This window comes from Mytilus trossulus, chromosome 9 (assembly GCF_036588685.1).
Source record: "Mytilus trossulus isolate FHL-02 chromosome 9, PNRI_Mtr1.1.1.hap1, whole genome shotgun sequence".
NCBI lineage: Eukaryota > Metazoa > Mollusca > Bivalvia > Mytilida > Mytilidae > Mytilus > Mytilus trossulus.
In genome coordinates this window covers 34,683,702-34,707,178 of record NC_086381.1, presented here as the reverse complement: position 1 = coordinate 34,707,178, position 23,477 = coordinate 34,683,702, and the positions used below count along the sequence as shown (strand labels likewise).

At 32.0% G+C, this 23,477-nt stretch overlaps 1 protein-coding gene across 1 annotated transcript; it reads right to left on the bottom strand.

The window, feature by feature from the left end:
* Positions 1-1,981: 1,981 nt before the first annotated feature.
* On the bottom strand, positions 1,982-21,845 carry LOC134683842 (uncharacterized). Its single transcript, XM_063543152.1, has 4 exons — positions 21,749-21,845; positions 7,611-8,441; positions 4,985-5,161; positions 1,982-2,833 (listed from the first exon to the last, which is right to left on the bottom strand). Exons 2-4 carry the CDS (start codon positions 8,416-8,418, stop codon positions 2,202-2,204), a joined length of 1,617 nt encoding a protein of 538 aa, XP_063399222.1. The 5' UTR covers positions 8,419-8,441; positions 21,749-21,845; the 3' UTR covers positions 1,982-2,201.
* Positions 21,846-23,477: the final 1,632 nt, after the last annotated feature.

The following is a 23,477-nucleotide window of genomic DNA, read 5'->3' as shown; positions in this document are numbered from 1 at the left end:
AAAGCGCGCAGCCCTCCTTTGAACTTTTTCAATGCTATCTATGTCTTGTTGTAAGTATGGATCCCAAACAGAGCAAGCATACTCTAGTGATGGTCTTACTAGGGACATATATGCTTGCTCTGTAATGGATGTTGAACTTATGTTCAGGTTCTTCCTTAGAAAGCCTAGTGTGCTATTAGCTTTCTTGCATATGTTGTTTATATTATATTCACATCCCATTATACTGAAATTACAATACATTTATTTGGGTGGAATGCCATTTTCCAAGTAGTTTCCCACGATGCCAGTTTGTCAAGATCTCTTTGTAATGTTGATGCATCGGAATTTGATTTAATTGCCAAATAAACTATTGTGTTGTCTGCAAATAAATGTACTGTAGATGTTAGACCAGTTGGACTGTCATTTATATAGTATAAGAAAATACTTTGAAAGGTAAAAACAAACAAAGGGATTGAACTTAAACAACTTTTCTATAATGTGAGGATGAAAAGAAGCGATCCCAATATTATAACCGAATTTTTCAAATATATACAGAGTCCTTCTGTGCTTATCAGGACAACTACTCGATATCTAATTTAAAAAATTTACTTAAAAAAAGATGCGGAACCATCTCTAATAAAAAAAAAAAGGAGCTTATTAAGACTATACAGTAACTTTCTTTCACTTGCAATGTATTTATTTGCAAATTTGCATTTCTTTTGGCAGCAGAAACTTCAATAAACATTTTTCAGTTTGTATCATTATCAATCGCATGTCAACCGATTACGCTTTTATTTTTTTAGCGTTTTCAATACATAGGATAATATGTAACACACACTCAAGGTTTGTATGACAATACTATACGGTACAATAAGTTCAATAGCGTTATAGAGTAGAATTTGCAATATATTTCATGTTTGATATAATTTTGCATTTTATTTTTGCCATTAAAATAATTTCTTTGGATCCGACTTATTTGATAATAGTTATCTGAAATCTCTGGAATAAACCTTTACCTTTTGTGTTGTTTAACATAAAGTTTGAGCATCCAAGAATGTCATAAATGCAACTTTTTAGCGTGGAATGCCAAATCCAACGTCAAATAATGGCCGCCATTACGTGTTGACAACGTCGTCTAGTGATCCGTATCACTGAGCACCAAAATTCTTACTAAGGCGTTTCCGATTGTCCTACTGTTGTACAATCTCCTGCGCAGAGTTCATATCCGTTCCATACATGCTTTGCAATACTGCACTTAATATTGAGTGTAGTGTTACAAAGTATTGAACGGAACGGATATGTGAGCTCTGCGCCGGAGATTGACTGTTGTAGTGACGTTATGTATGACGTTTCCGCTAAAAATCAAACGTCGTTTGTTTGTGAATCTCATTTCGAATCTATTGACAAAAGAATTAGAAAATCATGATAAAGTAAAAATATATGCCGTTTTTTATGATTTTTCCTATAAATCCTTTGTATTTTTGGCGTATCATGCTGTCAGTTTTAATAGCCTGTATCTCAAAAACGAAAACGGTTACCCCCTTTTTATTTTTTATTCTGATGTATTTTTACAAGCAGAATCCACATGTAAAATTTAACAAAATTCTGTTGAGTTGTTATTTTACGTACAGTACACTTCGCCTTAATTAAGTGAAGGAAGACGGTTTACATTAAATAAAAGCATGGAATTTAAAAATACAAACGGAACATGTTCCATATCAGGAAATTCGCCTCGATCTAAAACATCAATATAATAATAATAATACAAACTGAACTTTATAACTGCATTAACGATTGCATTTTAAAGAATAATTTTAAATAAAAGAGAAATGGGATTTTTTTCGATATGCTTGTTGAACTATGACGTAAAAAGCTTAATCATAACAAATGGAATACTTAGAACCAAAATAGAAACTCTTAAAACGAATAAAAAACAAAAAGTCTTCTGAAATGTGTAAATGATTTGCGATAACTTACGTTTAAATCTATAAATTATCACAGTAATATTCATACACTATAGTATGAGGATTCTAATAGAGAGACAATGACACAACAACCATAATATTAAAAAACAACTAGCATAATCATAACATTGACAAAAAAGAAATATGCTACAAAAAAATACTTAACAGAAAGTACACACAAAAAAGATTAGAAGGAGCAGGAATGCATGTATGTTGAATTTTGCATCATTGAATATGAAGTAAGACACAATTACTCTTTCACCACGGATAATAAGTAAAGTTACGAGGGTTCATTAACTGTAATTTGACATGAACACTATTAGGAGCGTACACTGCAAAAACTGGACAAAGTTTAGCACTTGAGGTCACATTATTGAAGACATGGAATATCGACCCATCGTGCCTCAGCGCAAAATGATTTCTTCGTCTGTTTATGAACAATTTAAATCTTCCATGAACTTTTGTACCAACTGTATCATTACTGAATGATTCCCAGACTTTGTGATAATCAGCTTTCCTTGAATACAAGTTAACGCTTTTTACTGTACTATCCGTAGCAAGATGAAAAGACCATCCACTGACGTTTTCGTTGCCGACGTAGACAGATCTGTCAACTTTGGAACGTTCAGCCAAACCTACCTCTAATACAAGAGCATATGCAGTAATTGGTTTCACAATGGTGTATGTATAGTTTACTTCATAGTAAATTAATTCCTTGTCTCCTACACAAATATCTGCAATAGTTCCCCTATAATTCTGAAACTGTGCGTCAGGACTGTTTGAGGTGTCGATAGTGGGGACATTACTTATAATTGTATTATCAGCTGATATAAACACATTCGCATGCAAAGCTGTTCTGCTAAATTTCATGTCGAATGCATCACTTTCACCTGGAATAACAACATAATATAATATCAGTTAATATTATTTTTCTAAGGATAACGTACAAAATTTGTTGTTTTGAACGTTCTGTTGAAAGTTTTCATATAATGTTCAGACATAGTGATCATGGCGCAAATCATCAAAGTACTGAATTGCAATTAAGGAATGTTTGTTATGTGTACTTAATTAAATGTAGACTGGTATAATAGAATGGTTAGATTTTTGTGATAATATGCTAAATAAAACTACTTGGTGATAAGTCAACATATTCATTTTTTAATTTGAAATTCGAAAATGTAAAGACATCCACTACGATTGCCGTTTTAACAAATAGAGATTAAACTATATAATCTTAGCTTGTAATATGTAAAACATAGTTATCTACGAAAGCATATATGGATCTAATAACATCAATGAAAACGAAGAAAATCTATTGTTAATATACTGGATACAAAAACTCCACAGAACTCCCAAATGAGGAACGATACATCATAAAGTTGTTCGTCCATTTTTCTTAAGTGTTGATTACTATTCTTTCTACAGTGAACGGTGGCCTTCAGAAATATTGTAATGAGATATATTCATACAAATGATACTATTGTATGAATCAGATGTGGATTCTTAAAATTGCGAAAGATCTGCTTCTAAATCTTCAATCACAATCTCTGCAATTTTGCAAAAACATCATGACCCTTTTCTATAACAATGGGAATCGTGGATATAAATTTCTTGTTTTTGGTTAGAATAATTCTTATTTTGTGAAGAACAAGACCGGTTCTACCAGGAAATACAATGAAAATGAAAATGCTGGACTTTTAAATCGAAAATATATATATGCTGAATTTGAAGGATTGACATTACAACATATAGTCGGTATTGCAAAGAGTTCTGAATGAACATCCCTCCTGACCGACTTGTTTTTGTACCTGTATTAAGTAAAATTTATTCAGAACCTTCTAAAAGACAAAAAGAAACAAAAAACTTGTAAAATTCTTTAATTTCAGTTCAGATAGTCATGGCAGTCAGCAGGGTTAAAGATCAACGTCAGTTGTTCGACCTGTTAGTCAAATGCGTTTTGTTCAAATATACTTTTTCACTTTTTTGGTCTTTTGGAAAATGTTGTTTGTGCTGTTTTAGACCCTTCTTCAACGAAATTTGTTTTACATGCACACGTATAAAAATTGCGTTTTTTATCCAACGCAATCATAGGTTTGAACGTAGTTTTCAATTTAGACTCGTTTATATTTTTTCGTTTGGGCTTGTATCATATTTCCCCTCCGGTTTATATGATCCGTTCATCCTATATTGACTCTTAAAATTCAGGAGTCTATCTAAAAAAATGAGGGTACTTTTTCTAAAAATGATGGGACTTTTTATATGGCCTTTATAATACCGTTTCGATCCCTAACATCACTGAAGAGACATTTATTGTCGAAATCCGGATCTGGTGTGCTAAAAAAATATTGACACCGTATGTTTGTGGCATAACATCGTGGCCACAAGTTAATGTTTATCTGTTTAGTATTAAATTTATATTAAGATCCATTTTGTTACATGGTGTGATCAATTTTATTTGGCAATCGCCAATGGCAGTCAGCAGAGTTAAAAAACATCAGTTGTTCGAACTGTTAGTCAAATGCGTTTTGTTTAAATATACTTTTTCACTTTTTCGGTCTTTTGGAAATTGTTGTTTGTGCTGTTTTTAGACCCTTCTACAACGAAATTTGTTTTACATGCACACGTATAAAAATTGCGGCTTTTATCCAACGCAATCATAGGTTTGAACGTAGTTTTCAATTTAATATATATATATGTACATAACAGAATGTTTAAAGTGTTTGTCTTGTCATTCTATGAATACATTGATTGTGTGAACTTAGCAATCAGTTGGAAATATTTCAGCATAACCAGAAATTTAAAAAAAAAAAAAACATATTTATTTTAGAGGTTTTCATGTTCCATGTCTTCCTTTTTTTACACTAATGCATTTTGTTTTATACACTCCGGTATCAGAAAAAAACCTCAACTCATGACAAAACAACAACAATAGCAATGCAAAGAGAATATCCACATTTCTTTCTTTCAATTAACGTTATATTCAAAATTTAAGGATTGATTATTTAAAGTTGGTAAGTGTTTCATGTTTAATATAGTCATACCTGTACATTCGCCTCTATAACAAGTTTTGTTGTCAAATGTTTCATTTTTACTACAAAGATTAGTATTGTTCATTTGTTGCTTTATTCTTATTTGTACACCGATGCCACAAGTAACACTGCACTTATACCAAGAGCTCCATGACGACAAATAACAATTTGTTTCCTCTGCATCTGGACCTGAGAATACAGAAAAATTAACGATGAAAAAAACACCTCTGTGGGATGTTAGAAAACACATAGGTTTTATGCGTCCGAATCGCTTTTCAGGACATACCATCATCATCAGCCAAATTTTTGAAAGGCTATATCGAATAATCATATTTACTTTAGTAAAACCACCAACGTTTATACCTTTAACAAATATATTTATTGTACTTGATTTTCATAAGGGAAGTTATCAGTTAGATATACAACATACACCTATGTTCTGTTAATTTTTTTTTCTTTTAAAGTTGTAACACGATGATGACTGCTGTACCCATATTTCGACTATTTTATTTATTATGTCTGTTTAGTTCACGCATCATTGTAGATAAAACGGAATTTGATGACACTGTTGTACAAAGTGGGAGATTTAGCGCTATAAAAAGACGCTTAATCCACCATTTTCTACATTTGAAAATGCCTACATACCAATTCAGGAATATGACAGTTGTTGTCCATTCTTTTTTTGTGTGTTTTGTCATTTGATTTTGCCATGATTAGGGACTTTCCGGTTTGATTTTCCTCTGCGATCAAGATTTTTGTGATTTTACTTTTTATTACATACTTCTTGCTAATCGTATTGTTCGCGTAAAATAAACAAAGACCATGCAATTATTTTAGGTAAAGGTTTCACTTTCATATAACATTGTTATACTGATTGAAAACGTAATATTTCGAATATCATACTAATCTGTTCTGTATTGCAAAAACGAAAAAGAAATAGCAATACACCACACAGTTAGGAGTTTAATTTCGCATTTTGGCCCAGTTGGATTTTTCAAATAGGAAAGTTATTGTAAAAAAATTCTTTTTTAGACAGCTGAACAAATTGCCTTCAAAGATGGTTTATAAGAGAATCGAGATTATTTTTTTCATGTTTTATAGGCTATTTTCTGTTTGACTATCCGTATGTTTATAGCTAGATCAGCCATCGGTCCAGAAATTAATGTTATGTTTAAAAAAAATTTCTGCACGAAGTTTTTGACGCAATTTTACAAAAAATTGAGATGAAAGACGACTTATTTCAAACGGGATAGCACATCCTCATTTTTACGGAAATTTAGAAATGATCCATGTAAACTTGTCGCCCCTTTAAATGAACTTATTCTAAAAGGTCACCTATTCAACACTATGATAAGATCATTGCACATTGTTTTTATTGTTATAGATATTGATTTTGTTATCAGTAAATTAGAAGCTAACTAAATATCACTAGTATATTATATACATATACATATTCATGGATCTATAATCTGTCGATACCTGTAACTTGGCATTGCACAAGGTCATGTTTTTCTCTGGTTGTGTATTACGTTTAAATACTAAATCCATTGGATGTTGGATGTGAACGGATTGGTAGTTTAGTCTTAGATGCATGATTCTTTTATTAGTTGGTAGTGGCTTTGAACTAGCTGTCAGATAACTGCGAGTACTCCAGATGTGTTCATTGTCTTTTTGTGTCGGGATGTATAAGTACCCGGCCACGTCCACTTGTGTTTTTGTTCATCTGATGAGTTAAGCCTTTTCAACCGATTTTTATAGTTCGTTCGTATGTTGTACTGTTATACCACTGTCCCAGGTTAGGAAAAGGGTTGGGATCCCACTGACATGTTTAACCCCGCCACATTATTAATGTATGTGCCTGATCCAAGTCAGGAGACTGCAATTCAGTGGTTGTCGTTTGTTTATGTGTTACATATTTAATTTTCGTTAATTTTTTATATATAAGGCCGTTAGTTTTCTCGTTTGAATTGTTTTACATTGTCTAATCGGGGCCTTGTGTAGCTGACTATACGATTTGAGCTTTGCACATTGTTGAAGGCCGTACGGTGACTTATATATGTTAATGTCTGTGTCATTTTGGTCTCTTGTAGACAGTTGTCTCATTGGCAATCATTCTACTTCTTCTTTTTCATATATTATTTTCATTGGATTTACTGAATGATATATGTACACAGTTTCAGAAAAGATATTATGTCAAGCGATTGAAATTCTACATTTAGCCAAATTTTGGGGAAATAAGTTACATATTTTAACCCCTTTTTGCAATAATTTATAACAAATAAATGCAGATTGTTGCCATTGATACACCCAAATGTTTTTTTTTTTTTTTTTTTATAATTTACCATTTTATATAAAATCTATGGAAGATTGTTATTACAAACATATGCACATGACACAAACAGTAAGCTTAATATTGCAAGAAGGCAATGAAAAATGGATTGTTACATTTATAAGGGCAAATTGTAATATTTTTTCCTAACTTTTCATTGCTACCTAAAACACATATTATACGCACGGAATGGTTGACATAGGTTGGAGTTTAAAAACTTCTTGCGAAAATCGAACATCAAATTACACGTGGAAGGTTCATGTCAAATTAAAAGATTTGAACAGAAGCACGAGTATGTATAATACTTACATTTTGTTTTTGGTAATGTTCCCCTTCTGACTAAGAACGTAACAACACCTGTTAGAACTATTGCAATCAAAGAGCAAATTATGATAAGACTTAACAGCCACAATGGGATATGAATCCTTTGATGTCTAAGTGGCAAATTGGATAGTGCAATGTGGACAGGATTTGGAGTATCGGCCCGTTGTTCTGAATGAGCTTCGTCGTACTGTGTGGAATGATATTCTGCAACCACCTCCTCGTACACTGTAGAATGATATTCTACAACCAACTCCTCGTACTCTAATGGATGATGTTCAGCAACCACATCCTCGTACTCTGTTGGATAATGGTCTGCATCCACCTCCTCGTTTTCTGTTGCATGATAATCGGCAACCACCTCCTCGTACACTGTTGAATGATATTCTGCAACCAACTCCTCATACTCTGTTGAATGCTGTTCTACAACCACCTCCTCGTTTTCTGTTGAATGATATTCCCCAACCATCTCCCCGTACACTGTTGAATGATGTTCGACAACCATCTCCTCGTAATCTGTTGAATGGTATTCCTCAACCAACTCCTCGTACTCTAATGGATGATGTTCAGCAACCACCTCCTCGTTTTCTGTTGGATGATAATCGGCAACCACCTCCTCGTAATCTGTTGAATGATATTCTTCAACCACTCCCCTGTACTCTGTTGGATGATGTTCAGCAATCACCTCCTCGTATTCTGTTGGATTATATTCTACACGAACTTCCTCATACTCTGGATTGGCTATATTCGACGGAAATCTGCTGTTTGTATGAACATTTTGCTGACCATTTAACATCGCAGTTTCTTATCAGCTGTAAGCTTTAAAACAAAACAGTCGCTGTTATTTTAGTTTTCCAATACAAATACCGTATTTATATACGCTAAGAAAAATTTGGCGTATAAATACAAAAATTGAAACATAAATAAACGCATCATATATACCTTGATTAGACTTTATTTTTACTTCAGTCGCACTTTTCGTTTATAAAAGACTCATCAGTGACACTCGAATAAAAAAAAAGTAAAAAAGGCCAAATAAATTACGAGGTTTAAGAGCATTTAGGGCCAAAATTCCTTAAAGTTTGTCAAACACACCTAAGATAATGTATTCCTGAGTTAGAAACTCCTTAGTATTTCAAAAATAAAGAAGTTTTGTAAACAGTAAATTAATAAATATGACCATATGAATGATAATTCATATCAGCATGATTACTGTGATGGTAATACCCTTGTGGAATTAGAACTTCACCAGCAGTGGCATCGACCCAGTGGATTTTAATAAACTCATCATAGATACTAGGATTATATTTTTTTATTTACGCCAGACGCGCGTGTCGTCTACAAAAGACTCACCAGTGACGCTCGAATCCAAAAATAAAAAGACCGAATACATAATTTAGCTTTGCGTAAACAGTGCACATATTCACCTATATTGATCTATTAAAAAAAATAATATAGTTTGCATGAAACCAAGTGTATTGTCAGATTTCTTTTTGTAGGCCTTTTACATTTAAACTAAAAATAGAAAGAAGAAGAACAAGTGTTGTGTTTAGTTTGTTTACCTCTTTTTATTATTTTGTTTTATAATGGTGTTTGTAAATTATAGCAAAATATTTAAATTGGACAAATGACTTAATTTGCTCACTTTGCAATCTTAGTTTGTTTCCCTGTTTGTTGAGTAAATGCATCCCATAGCTTGTTTAAGATAGTAATATGCTAAATATGTAGTTCTGTATGCCTTATGTGTTGTTTTTAAAAGTGTTTCTTTTTTCATATGTTAAGTATTACTAAATGCATGCTTTATTTCCGAAATTCATAATTAGGATAAAGTAATCTACCACAAGAAATATTTTTTTTACAGAAACTGTTACTGTCAGAACATATATAGTTTAACTTATTTTCTGTTTTCTTTTTATTATAACATGATGTAAACTAAATATAAGGAAGTACTTCTACTATAGAATGACCACCTTCAACATGTTGAAGTTTACGTCACTTGTACTGCGCATTGCTTTGTGAAGAAATATAAACAGTGAAATATAACAAATGTGATAATTAACAAAAATATTATTTTTAATATTAAGATAAAACTATTTACACATGATGAATTCACTGAGTCGCTCATCACAATACTCAGGGGAAGGCTGTAAATATCTTTTATGCATGCATCCATATTATAGACTATTGTCTTATTTTGCTTTTTCGTATCTGATTCAATCTGATTTTTATATTTAACACTATGACTCTAAATTTCACGAAATCAAAACTTTGGATTTAAAATAAATTATATATAAAAAATGCATTTTTAGATGAAAATGCTGTTTATAAGGTGAGCTGTATTGTATGTTAGTAATTTTTTTCATATCTCTTTTATCTGTCTTTATAACATTTTGTGCAAGTTGACACTGAGCTGTGTATATGCCACCTCGCTTGCTGTAGTCATGTAGCTATGACTATTAGGCAAGTTTGACCAGATAAATTGAGGAAGCAAACAATAATGGTCAGTTTTGTAATCTACTTCATCTGTGATCTCATCTCTTTTGACATATAAATCTTATTCGTTATATATTGAATAATTTAGTTTATGATTTTGAATAAAGGTTTTATCATCAAAGCGTCAAGATAATGACATGTCCTACATATTTTGATGCAAATCAATATTCAATCTAAATCTAACATACATATACAAAATAGTTATCTCCCCTTATAAGAAATGTAAGTCTACATCAGAATATGAAATATCCTACTATCATTTTACATCTTATAATGTGTTTCTTCTTCATTTATTCTTGTTAATTGTTTGTATTTATTTTACATAAAATATAGATTTTTGTTACTTGGCATACATATGATATATTCTTGAAGCTAATACATATCGATGTAAACAGCCCAGATATCTCAACTAAACTATTCATTTCCTTGTTTAGGCAAATATTCTCTTTCGATAGTTATGAAACATATTACCTTGATGGAAGGTAAACTTTTAAATTAATGTCTCATAATTGCGAAGGACTGCAGACATGTGTATGAAAGGAAAAAAAAGGAGAGACATTCAATTATCTGCATTCAAAAGATTTCAATATACATTGTCTTCAAAACAAACATCTTGAGAAAAATATTAACCCTAATAAGAAACATGTTGAGAGGTCAATTCATTTTCAATTATTGTGCTTGTAATCACCGAGGAGTTCTCCTATTTGAAAATAATTTTGAATATATATACACCAAGTATCACTGAAGAGACATGTATTGTCGAAATGCGCATCTGGTGCAAGAAAATTGTTACCGTTAATTTTATTAAGAAAGCTGAGGATGGTAATCTGCCGGGATTAGAAATTAATATCAAAGAAAAGAGATTTACTCTAATAGATGAGTATGAGCCGAATACTGATATTCCCTGATTCTTTTACAAAGAAACAGAAATCATAGACTATTTTGTAAATCATTTGTATCTGATCTTTGGCGACTTTAATCTTCTTCAAAATTTTGACCTATATACCCGACGTTTTAATTTTGATAAAGCATTCGACTATATCAAATAGTCATGTTTTTACAGTTCAGTATTTAATTTTTTTGGATCCTTCATGATTGGATAAAAGCATGTTATAATACTTTTTCAACAGTCACTGAGAAAAATAATTTTTTTTGTGTGGAAAGAGGCTATAGATAAGAATATCCCATCTCTCCTAACCTTTTCTTGCTTTGTGCTGAAACACTTGGAATTCTAGTCAGAAATAGTAATAAGATAAAAGATATTACAATGGATAATGCAGAATTTATATTGTCTTAATATGCAGATGAAGCACCACTTATATTAGATGCATCTCTCCGTGTACATCAATTTTACGCCGAGATATAAGGACTGAAAATTTAATCAGATAACAATAAATGTTATATGGACAGGGAAAAAAAACTATCTGTAAAGTGGGAATTAAAATTGGGTTCCAGTAACTTCAAATAAATGGGTATTACTTTTTGTGTTCATTTGGATAAAACGTTAAACCTAAATTAAGTTCGTGGAATCTAGGAATAAAAAATCTTATACAAAAATGTTCAGCCCAGTCGCTTATTTCATTTGGTAAAATCTCTATTATATAGTCTTTAATTAAATCAAAATTGAGTCATTTGGTGCTATCCATCCTAAGCCTAGATGACAAGGTACTACGTCAACTCAATAGTTACACTGATGCACTTAATTTGGTTGGGATGGTAAATCTGACAAGATAAATTACATAATTAAGAGCTTAACGAATACTGCAAATGTCAATCACTGAGTGAGATGTGGTTTAAAAAGTATAAATTTGAGAAATTTTATTCAAGAGCTTAAATTTACTTGGGTTGGATAGAATTACGAACTACTACACAAATAAAAAAAAATCAGAGCTGGGTTATTTTGAAATAACTTAAAAAAATACATAACAAATTTTGGAAAAAAAACATTTTATGCCTGGAGAAAAATGTCAAGAATCCGACACCCTTGTAATTCTGAGGAAGTTATCTCTTTATCTACATAAAATATTGGGCATATTGATTGATTGATGGATTAATATTTGATGTTATAACGCCACATTTAAACACCGTTTTTAAACAATATTTTCGTGGCGTTGCATTGGTGTGAGAAGCTGGAGTGCCCGGAGAAAACCACCGACCTACGATAGGAAAGCAGAAAATCCTAGTCAATTAAGATTAGAGTAGAGTGCAGCTGCAAGATCGGGGTTCGAACTAACAATCTCAGTGTTGATTGGCTAGAGATTACAGTAGTAACTAATTACACCACTTGGCCACCGATGTCCCTGTTGAGCATATTGAAATAAACGATGTCTGTGTTTATTATAAAAGTTGGGCAAAAAATGGGATATTTGCTGTGGACGACCTTTTAGATGAGCAAGGATGCATATTGTCATTTCAAAATTTTGAAAGGGTATATAATGTAAACTCATATTTTTACCATTTTAATGGTTTAAAGTAGCATTACAAAATGGTTATAATATATGGGAATCCACACTGAACGGGGAAAAAAGCAAGCTCTGTTACCTTTTGATATTTTTAACAGTCACACAAAGCTTCAAAAGACGTATATGATATTGTAAACGTAGGTACAATACCAATTGTAATTGCAGCTGAGCGAAAATTGGAGATTACATCAAATAAACATTCGGAGATTGGAATAAAAGAAATGATTGTTTTTCTAAGTTTTCAAAAAATACCAAGCCATGTTGATTTCAATAAAAATTATTCATCATATTTTAGATACTAAAACTTTGCGATAAAAAATGAATCGGGTTTAGTGTAATTTATGTACGTTTTGCACTGAAGAACCAGAAATCATAGAAAACTCACTGTGGCGCTGTCGTATTGTAGCAAACATCTAGCACCATCTGTTATGCTTGGATGTTTGAAACAACACACTTTGAAATTAAGTTAATGGGAGTATTTTCATGTTTAGTCTCAATGATAGCTATAAACTAAACGCTATTCATAATTAAGTCATTTGACTAGCAAAGTTCTTCATCTACAGATCAAAGCTGCACGAGGATATCTAAAGTATATCTACGAAAATGTAATTTAAGATAAGAATATTTCCTAAAAGTAAATAGGAATGTGAAAGACTACAAAGTGTACTGGAACATCTAGTTTTTAGTCACTGATTAGCTATAAATGTACATGCAAATAACGAATTATAGACTTATAAATGTGCGTGTAAAGTATTTGCGTTTTTCATTATATGAAATTTTTGCACTTCGTATATATACTTTATTCCTTATATCGTATAGTATAATGTTTTTTATTCTCTTTCATTGCTTTGAAGAAAAAAGATATATTCGTTACAAAAATCTAAACCGATGGTTAGGATAAGTTTGTCAAACTAAACCTGTTTTTGCTATGGACGTTTTGTTTGGCGTTTGAAATTGTGATTACTATCAGATGATAGCTACAAAAAACGAAATATTTATTGTTGTGGTGAAAAAACTCTCATTTTTTTTTTATCAAATATCGCCATGATATGATCTGGTGGGGAATGGCTCACAGGTCAGATGGCCACTATAATGCTACATGATATGATGTTCATAGAGCAAATTGTTAAGATCACTTAAATTTGATTTTAGTCCAAAAATTAATAATTTTAGTTTGATATGCAAATTATATGGACCTTTTATCTGTAAGTATTCAAAACACATTATTGGTTTAATTCAATGTTTAAAAGCCTTTATATTATATGCTCTCAAACGTTTTATTAATTCGGCTTTTGAAATGACAAATATATTAAGAATATTGTATATAATCAAGTAAAGAGGTGTCTAATACACACACACATATATATATACATGTATATATCTTATATCTTTCCTACCTCCTTTATAAGTACATAATTGAATTACTCATGATCAATAGTCTGTTAATATCATATTTTCAATTTATTTCATTACGTTATTAAAGTCATAGGCAGACAGGAAATTTCAACTTGATATAAAAATGCTTAATTGTGTAATCTTTTCGAAACGTGATTTTATTTTCTCTTGTAGTATAGGCATCAGTTATCGTGTACTCTTAACAGCTCAGCTATGGTATAATTAGACTGTCAAAACTGAGGTTAAGAGTTTGAAGTAGGCATGTGTGTTTGACTTAAACCGTAATTGAGAAAGAAAATGGCGACAACAACCCAACCATAGAGCAGACAACAGCCGAAATCTCCCAATGGGTCTTCAATGTAGCGAGAATTCCCGCACCCGTAGGTGTCCTTCAGCTGGCCAATAACAAATATGTATACTAGTACAGTGATAATGGACGTCATACTAAACTCCGAATTATACACAAGAAACTATAAAATCAAAAATCATACAAGAGACTTGGGTCAGGCACAAAAATGCGGCGGGGTTAAACATGTTTATGAGATCTCAACCCTTTCCCTTTGCCTCTAGAATATGTAGAAAAGTAAACGCATAACAATACGCACAATAAAATTTAGTTCAAGAGAAGTCCGAGTCCGATGTCAAAAGATTTAACAAAAGAAAATAAAGAAAATGACAATAAAACACAAATAACAACATACTACTAGCAGTTAACTGGCTGGCCAGCTTCAGACATCAATTAAACTGATCGCAAGATTATGTCTTCATCATATGAATATCAGGCACAATCCCTCTCGTTAGTGGTTTAGTATCATACTATCATAAAATATACGAGAAGAACATAACCCGTGTCATGCCAACAACTGCTTGTCAGTTTTCCAGCCAAAGGTCGATGGTTCTCCTCGGATATTTCGGTTTGCTCGTCTCATACAAACTGATCTCAACTATACAATAACAGTGGCGTTAAACAATAACAATAAGTCAACCAATCTTATAGAGACAATTTCTACCTCAGTCAATTTTTTTCAGTGTTTGACCTCTCTTCGTTTGAATTATTTGAAGATTTGAGGGAGAATTAACATCATATATACTAGTTTTCGAATCTGTGAAGACTAAGCCACTCACTATGAAAGGTTGAAAGCATTTTGGAAAAATATATATCAGTCTTCTCTTGAACTGAATTTTAATGTGCGTATTGTTATGCGTTTACTTTTTACATTGGTTAGAGGTATAGGGGGAGGGTTGAGATCTCACAAACATGTTTAACCCCGCCGCATTTTTGCGCCTGTCTCAAGTCAGGAGCCTCTAGCCTTTGTTAGTCTTGTATTATTTTAATTTTAGTTTCTTGTGTACAAATTGGAAATTAGTATGGCGTTCATTATCACTGAACTAGTATATATTTGTTTAGGGGCCAGCTGAAGGACGCCTCCGGGTGCGGGAATTTCTCGCTACATTGAATATATGTTGGTGACCTTCTGCTGTTGTTTTTTTATTTGGTCGGGTTGTTGTCTCTTTGACAAATTCCCCATTTCCATTCTCAATTTCATAAAATATGGGTACATCAGTCATCATCGTATAACAATTTTAAAAGGAACAATTTAACAGAACACAAAATATCTCAATTTTATGTAAAACTCTCAAACGTGTCATTCCTCCAAACGTGTCCCCCAAATATGTTTTTCCCCAGACGTGACCTTTAAATTTGATATCAACAAAACGTATCCGATTATTGTAATTCTCCAAAACGTGTCCACTTAAAACGCCGTAACATCTCAACCGTAACCGCCGTTACCGTTTCACAGTTGTATCGGATATGTTCGTTTTGCAGTAACTACAATCAACTTCCCTTTTCACGAATGTGACCTACCGAATTAGATTATTTACCGGATTTATAATAACATGAGCCACACGACGGGTGTGGCATGTGGAGCAGAATCTGCTTAACTGTCCTTTGCACCTGATATTAACCCCAGTTGTTGGTAGGGGTTCGTGTTGCTAAGTATTTAGTTTTATTGTTGTGCCTTGTGAACTTTTATTTATCTGTTTGTCTTTTTATTTTTAGCCATGATCTGAAATCAGATAAAAGCCGAATTTAAGAGACATACATCTTGAAGTATTTTGGACACAATTATCAGAAATTAAAAAAAGAACAGAGTTCAAAGAATAAAATTCAAAATATATTACCATTAGTTTGTTTAACACCAGTTGTTTATATTTAGCATAATTTCAAGATTGATAAACATTATATAAATAACTCTTTACTCCTGAATATTTATAGCGATCTTAAATTGTTTGTACTTTTTGAATTTTGTTCTAATAAACTACGGTAATGCCTTGCTGTATCAATCAAGTATGAATATATTGCCCGACCAGCTTCCGGCGGAGGTGTCTCCGATTTTTTTTATTCATTAGTTTTGAATTTTTTAAAAGCTTTTGAACTTATAAACTGGTGTTCAGTTTTCTTTTATGGTGCGTGGACTTTGGGTTTCGATACTCACTAAGACCTGCAAACAAGAGAAATGATGTCCAGTGACACAAATCTCATGCCTAACGAGGACAACAGAATATTAACAATAACAACTATAGGTAAGTTTTAAAATTAGACGCGAAAGAATATAATCCGGCACTCGGGTATCGAACATTTATTATTCCGGGAATTTGGGTTTGGGCCTAAATTTGTACAGTTATAAGGAATTTACACTGTATGGTTATTACACTAATGGGGCCTAGAAATTAAATTATAATATTGTGCTATTCCTCTTTATATAGCCCTTAGGATTGTGCCCAAAGGAGTAGGGGCAATAAGGCCCTTATTTAGCCCAAAATTTACTGCAAAGGACAAAGTACGATAAGCTATTGCAATTGGCCCCCTATTTTCGGTGAAATTAAAGCGAATGATATCCGAAAAAACATGGCTATGTCTGAAGAGAATAGTGTCTCATCTAACAAAAAATCAATATAACTTTTCTTTTTCCGTGTGTGAAAATTATTACATACCCCTCTCTTTCTCATGAAAAACGTAATTTTTTTGAAAATCCGAGGTTTTTGTGTCCGTTTTAACCATTTTTAACTATGAGCGGACTCGAGTATCATGAAGATATTTCAATGTGTTGTTTGTTGTAAAAGTTATCATACATATTCTTAAATTACTACAAACTTGACTTAAGTATAAGGTAATAAAAAAACAAAAAAAATTTGACATCGCACAAGTTACCATGGCAACAAATCATAATCGAATTTGCATATTTTGTTAAAATTCGTGATTTTTAAGTATATTTTAGATTGACAAAGTATGTGCGCACCCAAGAAACAACTTTATATTTGGTCAAAATATGCCAATAGTTATCAAAAAGCTTCTGTTAAATTATTTTGTTGTTTCTCGCAGGATGTTTTCAGAACGGAATTAAAGATAGAAAACTGCATAAGTTCTGTATTTGTTATTGTTTTTGTGAAAAGAGCACATATTATGACGTAATTGTGACGTCATCAGATACAAATCTTTATGTTTTTCATTTATATTTCTTGACCCTATGCATTTCTTAACATTATGTGCCAATTTGAAATGGCTATCAAACCTTTTATTTTCTTGGGTCAGAACTGGGCTTTAATGCCCCTACTCCTTTGATCGGTTATCCGGAATTTACACTGTATGGTTATTACAATATGCCATATGCTTTTTGCTAAACGCCGTTTTCTATCCAACTTCAAATATATAATTCAACATGTGACTTTGCCTGAACAAATCAAAATATATAAAATATACGAATTGATAAAAGTATGCGGTATTCTACACGTTGATCGAATATAGCGTACTAATTTATAATCCTGGTACCTTGATAACTATTTGCTAATTTATTGAAAAATATAAAGATGCATGCAATTTTCATCGCTACGGTCTATTATTGATATTTATCTTATCTCCTATAAATTTCTATGTATCTGTTGGTTAAACTCAACCGCTTGGAGACCGTGTATATTCCATATTAGGTTTGTAGGGAGCCGGGACTTATTTCAATACACGTTTAGTTGGGGGTGTAACGCAAGGTCCCTTTATAAAATAACACGATGCTGAGAAAAATCTTTAAAGATTTCAACAGACAATACAATCATGATGGTGAAATATTGAAATAGATTAATCAAACACATTTAAAGATAAGTAGTTGTTATTGTTGGCATTTGTTTTTATATAGAACAATGGAAGCATAATATTAACGGTATTGGAGAGTTGATCAACTTTATACAATGTAGGTCACTAGTCTAAATACCACATGTTTAGATAGTCAGTAAGATAAATTTGTTACATATCGTGCTAATACAATTTATATGGGGTCATTAATTTCCATATTGGGATTCTAGCGAATTGGTTGACCCCATATATATCGTATTAGGTCACTTGAACACTATGTAACTAATAACATCAATTTTAATTCCTGGTTTTTAAACATTTAAAGAAAAATGAAAAAAGAAAAGAAAAGAAAAAACAAAAAACAAAGGAAAAGGAATGCTTTTAGTGTTGGTATATTATTGATGAAAAAATGTGGAATCAGTTGTATTGTTTGATATTCAAGCGATGAGACTAACATGACTGAGCTAATTTTTAAGTTATGTGATACGATATTGAAATGGAAACAAGATTCAACTTACCAAACACCAAGATTTTAGAGGTTAAGCATCGTCTGCTGTTTGAGATATAGGAATAAAAGCACTATAAAACCTTTAATTTTCAACCAAAGATGAAGAGCTGAATCTTAAATCACTGTATTTGATACCCAAACCACATTAGTGTCATTACAAACAACGAAATATTGCTGGGTCTTCCAAGTGCATCAAGACACCTCTTTCTAAATTATTATTATCTATTTATCAGCAATCAAAGCCAGGCTCCAAAGTTATTGTGAAACTGCATATTCTAGACGTGGTGTGAAGCAGATGTGGATACGAAAAACTAAAATATTTTAAAGAACACACAATCTAAGACGCTCTCATTTTGCAATAGTATAAAAACATTTCACTTTTCTAAACTTTGCACAATTATTCCCCATTCCAAACAATAAGATACATTGAATGAGTCAGTATTACTTAATAATCCTACTTTGTAAAGATTCATCCTGATTCAAAAATAAATTCTCTGAAATTGACATTATCTAGATGCTTGATTTTCTAATTGACTACATATTTTTTACATTTTGAGGACGTGCTTTTAACAAAAAGTCGGAATTCCAAAGGGAACCGAATGTGCCTTTCTTCTTTCCGACTTGCTTCTTTATTATTATTAGGCTGACGTCATTCAGGAACTTCTTAGGAAGAACGATTATAAGCTAGCAACATCCTTTAACTTTACGTCCCGATATATAGATGAAGTTATCTCACTAATTAATACAAAATTTGGTGACTACGTTTAGCGAATCTATCCCATTGAACTAGATATAAAGGATACTACATATAAAGTTAAGTCTGCTGCAAATCTTGACTAATATTTAGAAATTGACAATGATGGCCGGTTGAAAAGAAAATATTACGACAAAAGAGATGATTTCAGATTCCCAATTGTAAACTTTTTATTTCTATGTAGCATATTTCAGCAGCGCCTGTATACGGAGTATATATCTCCTAACTGATACGATATTCCCGGTTATTTCATATAATGATTTCCTTGATAAAGGATGTTTGTTCACAAAGAAGCTTTTTAACCAAGAGTTCGAAATGGTCAAGTTGAAGTAACCCCTTCGTAATTTTACGGACGCCATAACGAGTTGGTTTGTCGTTATCGAATAACCTTTCCACAGATGATATCGGATATGTTTCTTATGTTGTAACTACAATAACTTTCCCATCACGAATGTAACCAACTGAATTAGACTTTTTACCGGATTTATAATAACATAAGCAACACGACGGGTGCCACATGTTGAGCAGATTCTGCTAACTCTTCCGTTTGTCTTTTTATTTTTAAACCATGGTGTTGTCAGTTTTTTTTTAAAATTCATGAGTTTAACTGTTACTCAGGTATCTTTCGCCCCTCCTTTAAACAGATATCAATATTTATAACATTAGAATTGAAACCAGGAAATTATTCAACAAAACTTCAATTGAACACTTGAATATATTGATACAGGAAGTTCGAGTTATAATTATTTCAGATGGAATCCTTATAAATAATACTAAAAACAAAAATGTTACAATTTTAGAATGTTATTCAATCAGACCATATATTAATAAAAAAAATGACACCTGATAAGATACATAAAATACATAATAGACGATAAAATAATAATTTTGAAATCATCGAATGAAAATCTCATCATTTTTTTTAACTGTCATGCGTTATATGCCACAATTGAAGCATGTTCTAATTCACCAAGATTTTTTCGGGTGGTAATTACGGCAATATATAAGTTTGTGAACCCATTTTAAGTTTTAAAGCATCATAATTATTTTGTTCGTCAGGGTTCATTTTATTGATTTCTCTGTTATATATTTTGGGATCATTTTTTATAAAATTTCTAACGGCCTTCAAAACAATGTAGTTAAATAGATTTCAAAGAACTTTTATAAACAAGAAGACATTTCAACTTACCCCAATTTTAAGACTGCGAGTATGTTAGTATTTTATACTAAAAAGCAACATTAATTCCTCAATAGAAAACCAGACTTCATCCTTTTTACAACAAAACATGATAAACAAACAGATATTCAGATTTATAATCAGTGCCCGTATGTAAAATTATACTTAGAAAAATGCTTTCTAAGAAAGCACTTAATTTAAGGAAACTCTGTCATATTAGTAATATTTTCTTTGTTTATTGCTTTAAATATACGTTCATTGTAAATATTTAGAATTCACATATAATCTCAAAGTCAAAAGATAGTTGAAGGTAGTTACATAATTTCATTTTATTCTTATGGCTTAATCTCGTTAGTGTTTGAACCAGATCGTAGTCTAATAATATCTGTATGCATCGAATATCTGTATTTTCGTGTTATTCGTGTTGTTCTTCTGTTGCATACTTACAAAGATAACATTAAATGATATCTGCAAAAAGTATTCCGCGTATTGTCTACCTTGATAAATCATTGTGTATCCAAAATGACCGAAGAATGGTTGTTGACCTAGAGAAGGGACAACTATAACTGATAATTACGGTGATTTTATTTCTTTTAGAATAGACCTCTTGACTGTGTCTAACAAACTTAAAATGAACAGTCTAGTCCCGTCATAATTCAAACGTTATACGCGAGGTTTTGTGTAAAGAAAGTGTATTGAGCTATGCATAACTCTGTCTCAATGCAGTATATCTTCATTTTTCTGTGCAATTCAATTTCGTCGACTTTTATCCCGTACAGCCGCATTACAGAATATAACCATTGCATGTATTTAAATTTGTTATCGTCCTGAAAATGATATAACATTTACTACTGATTGTTCAGAAAACCATAGTAAATTAATCAATTCCAGTCAAAGCATTTTTCATATTCAGATGGACGTTTCTCATAACAAATACTTTTGTCTTCCTTTGATCATGATGACCGTCCATTAAAGCAACATTTGTTTTCATTTCATGTAACGTTATTAAAAAAACGAATCGTCAAATATTTAACCAGCATTTCGACAACTCATACGTTTCAATTCCTTTAATTTGATATATAATGTATCTAGTAAAACTTAGCATGAAATTTCTTCTTTTTATGATCTAATTCAGTTTGAAACAAGTTTGAAACAGAAAACTACAGTAGATTTCAAAAAACGTTTATGAACAAGAAGATATTTCAACTTACCCAAATTTTAAGACTGTGAGTATGTTAGTATTTTCAACTGAAAAGTAATATGGAGCCTTCAGTGGAAAACCGTAATTCATCCTTTTTACAACAAAACTTATAAACAATCAGATCTCAAGTTTTACAATCAGTGCCCGTATGTTAAATGATACTCAGGAAAATGCTTTCTAAGAAGGCACTTAATTTAAGGAAACTCTGTCATACTAGTATCATTTCCTTTGTGTATTGCTTCAAATATACGTTCATTGTAAATATCTTATATCCACACATACGCTCAAAGTCAAAAGATAGTTGGAGGTAGTTACATAATTTCAATTTATCCTAATGGCTTAATTTCGTTAGTGTGTGTTCCAAAACGTTCATTGTAAATATCTTATATCCACACATACGCTTAAAGTCAAAAGATAGTTGGGGGTAGTTACATAATTTCAATTTATCCTTATGGCTTAATTTCGGTAGTGTGTGTTCCAAAACGTAGTCTAATAATTTCTGTACGCATCGAATATATGTTATTTTATTGTTAATCGTGTTGTTTCTCTGTTGCATACTTACATAGATAACATTGAACGATATCTGCCTAAAGTAATCCGCGTATTGTCAACCTTGATTAATCATTGTGTATCCAAAATACCGAAGAATGTTTGATGATAGCGATGGGACAAATATATCTGATAAATACGGTGATTTTGATTTTCTTTTAGTATAGACTTTTCGGCTTTGCCAAACTTAAAACATGCAGTCTAGTCAGTCATAATGCAAACGTTATACTCAAGGTATCGCGTAAAGAAAGTGTATTACACCAAGTCTATAGTATCCAAGATTTACAACCACAAGAGAGTTTTAGAGGGTTTTTAACCTCAAAGATACGAAATCCCAGACTCCGGATTGCTCGTGTGCATCGTCACAATACAATTATAGTCTAGCTGGTCATGTTATTACTGGTGACCCTGGCATCGTTACCAATGAACAACTAACATAGTTGTTAGCCAAGGGACCAAAATAAAGAATCCCCCAGCCCATCAATTGGAAAAACAATTTCAAGTTACTAGTGGATGCAGTTGAGGACTATGCGAGAAAGTGGATAAAGCGCGAACAAGACGAACCATACCTGGACACTTTGTCTGAATGGATCAATGCTATACGATCATGCATTCAGAGGCGCATAAAAACTACGATGTAAAATGAGTACAAGAGTTACTAACCCTTTCAAGAATCTGGATGTTGTGAAGGCCTTATCCTCTTTGCATGACAAATATGTCGTTGTTCCAGTAGATAAAGCCTCCAATAATATTGTCTTCATATGTACAAAAACATTATTTGCAATGTCTCACAATAGAGGCTGGAATAAATAAAAATACTGGTATTCTTCTATATTCTTTAACATCATATACCAAGAACGAAATTTTACAAAATCATAAATCTGACCTTCTTTCTTTTGGTATCAACATCAAAGAAAATGAAGAAAACTTACCTTCATTATACTGGACACCTCAATTACACAAAACCCCATATAAAAAACGATACAAAGCTGGGTCTTTAAAATGTTCGACTAAACATCAAAGTACTGACTTCTATTCTTTCTACAGTTAAAGATGGGCTTCAAAAATATTGTGATGAAATATATTCTATCAGATGTGGATTCTCAAATATTCGAAGGATCTTCTGCTTAATCTTCGATCACAGTCTTTGCAATTTTGCAGCAACATAAAAACTTAAGATTGTCTACGCT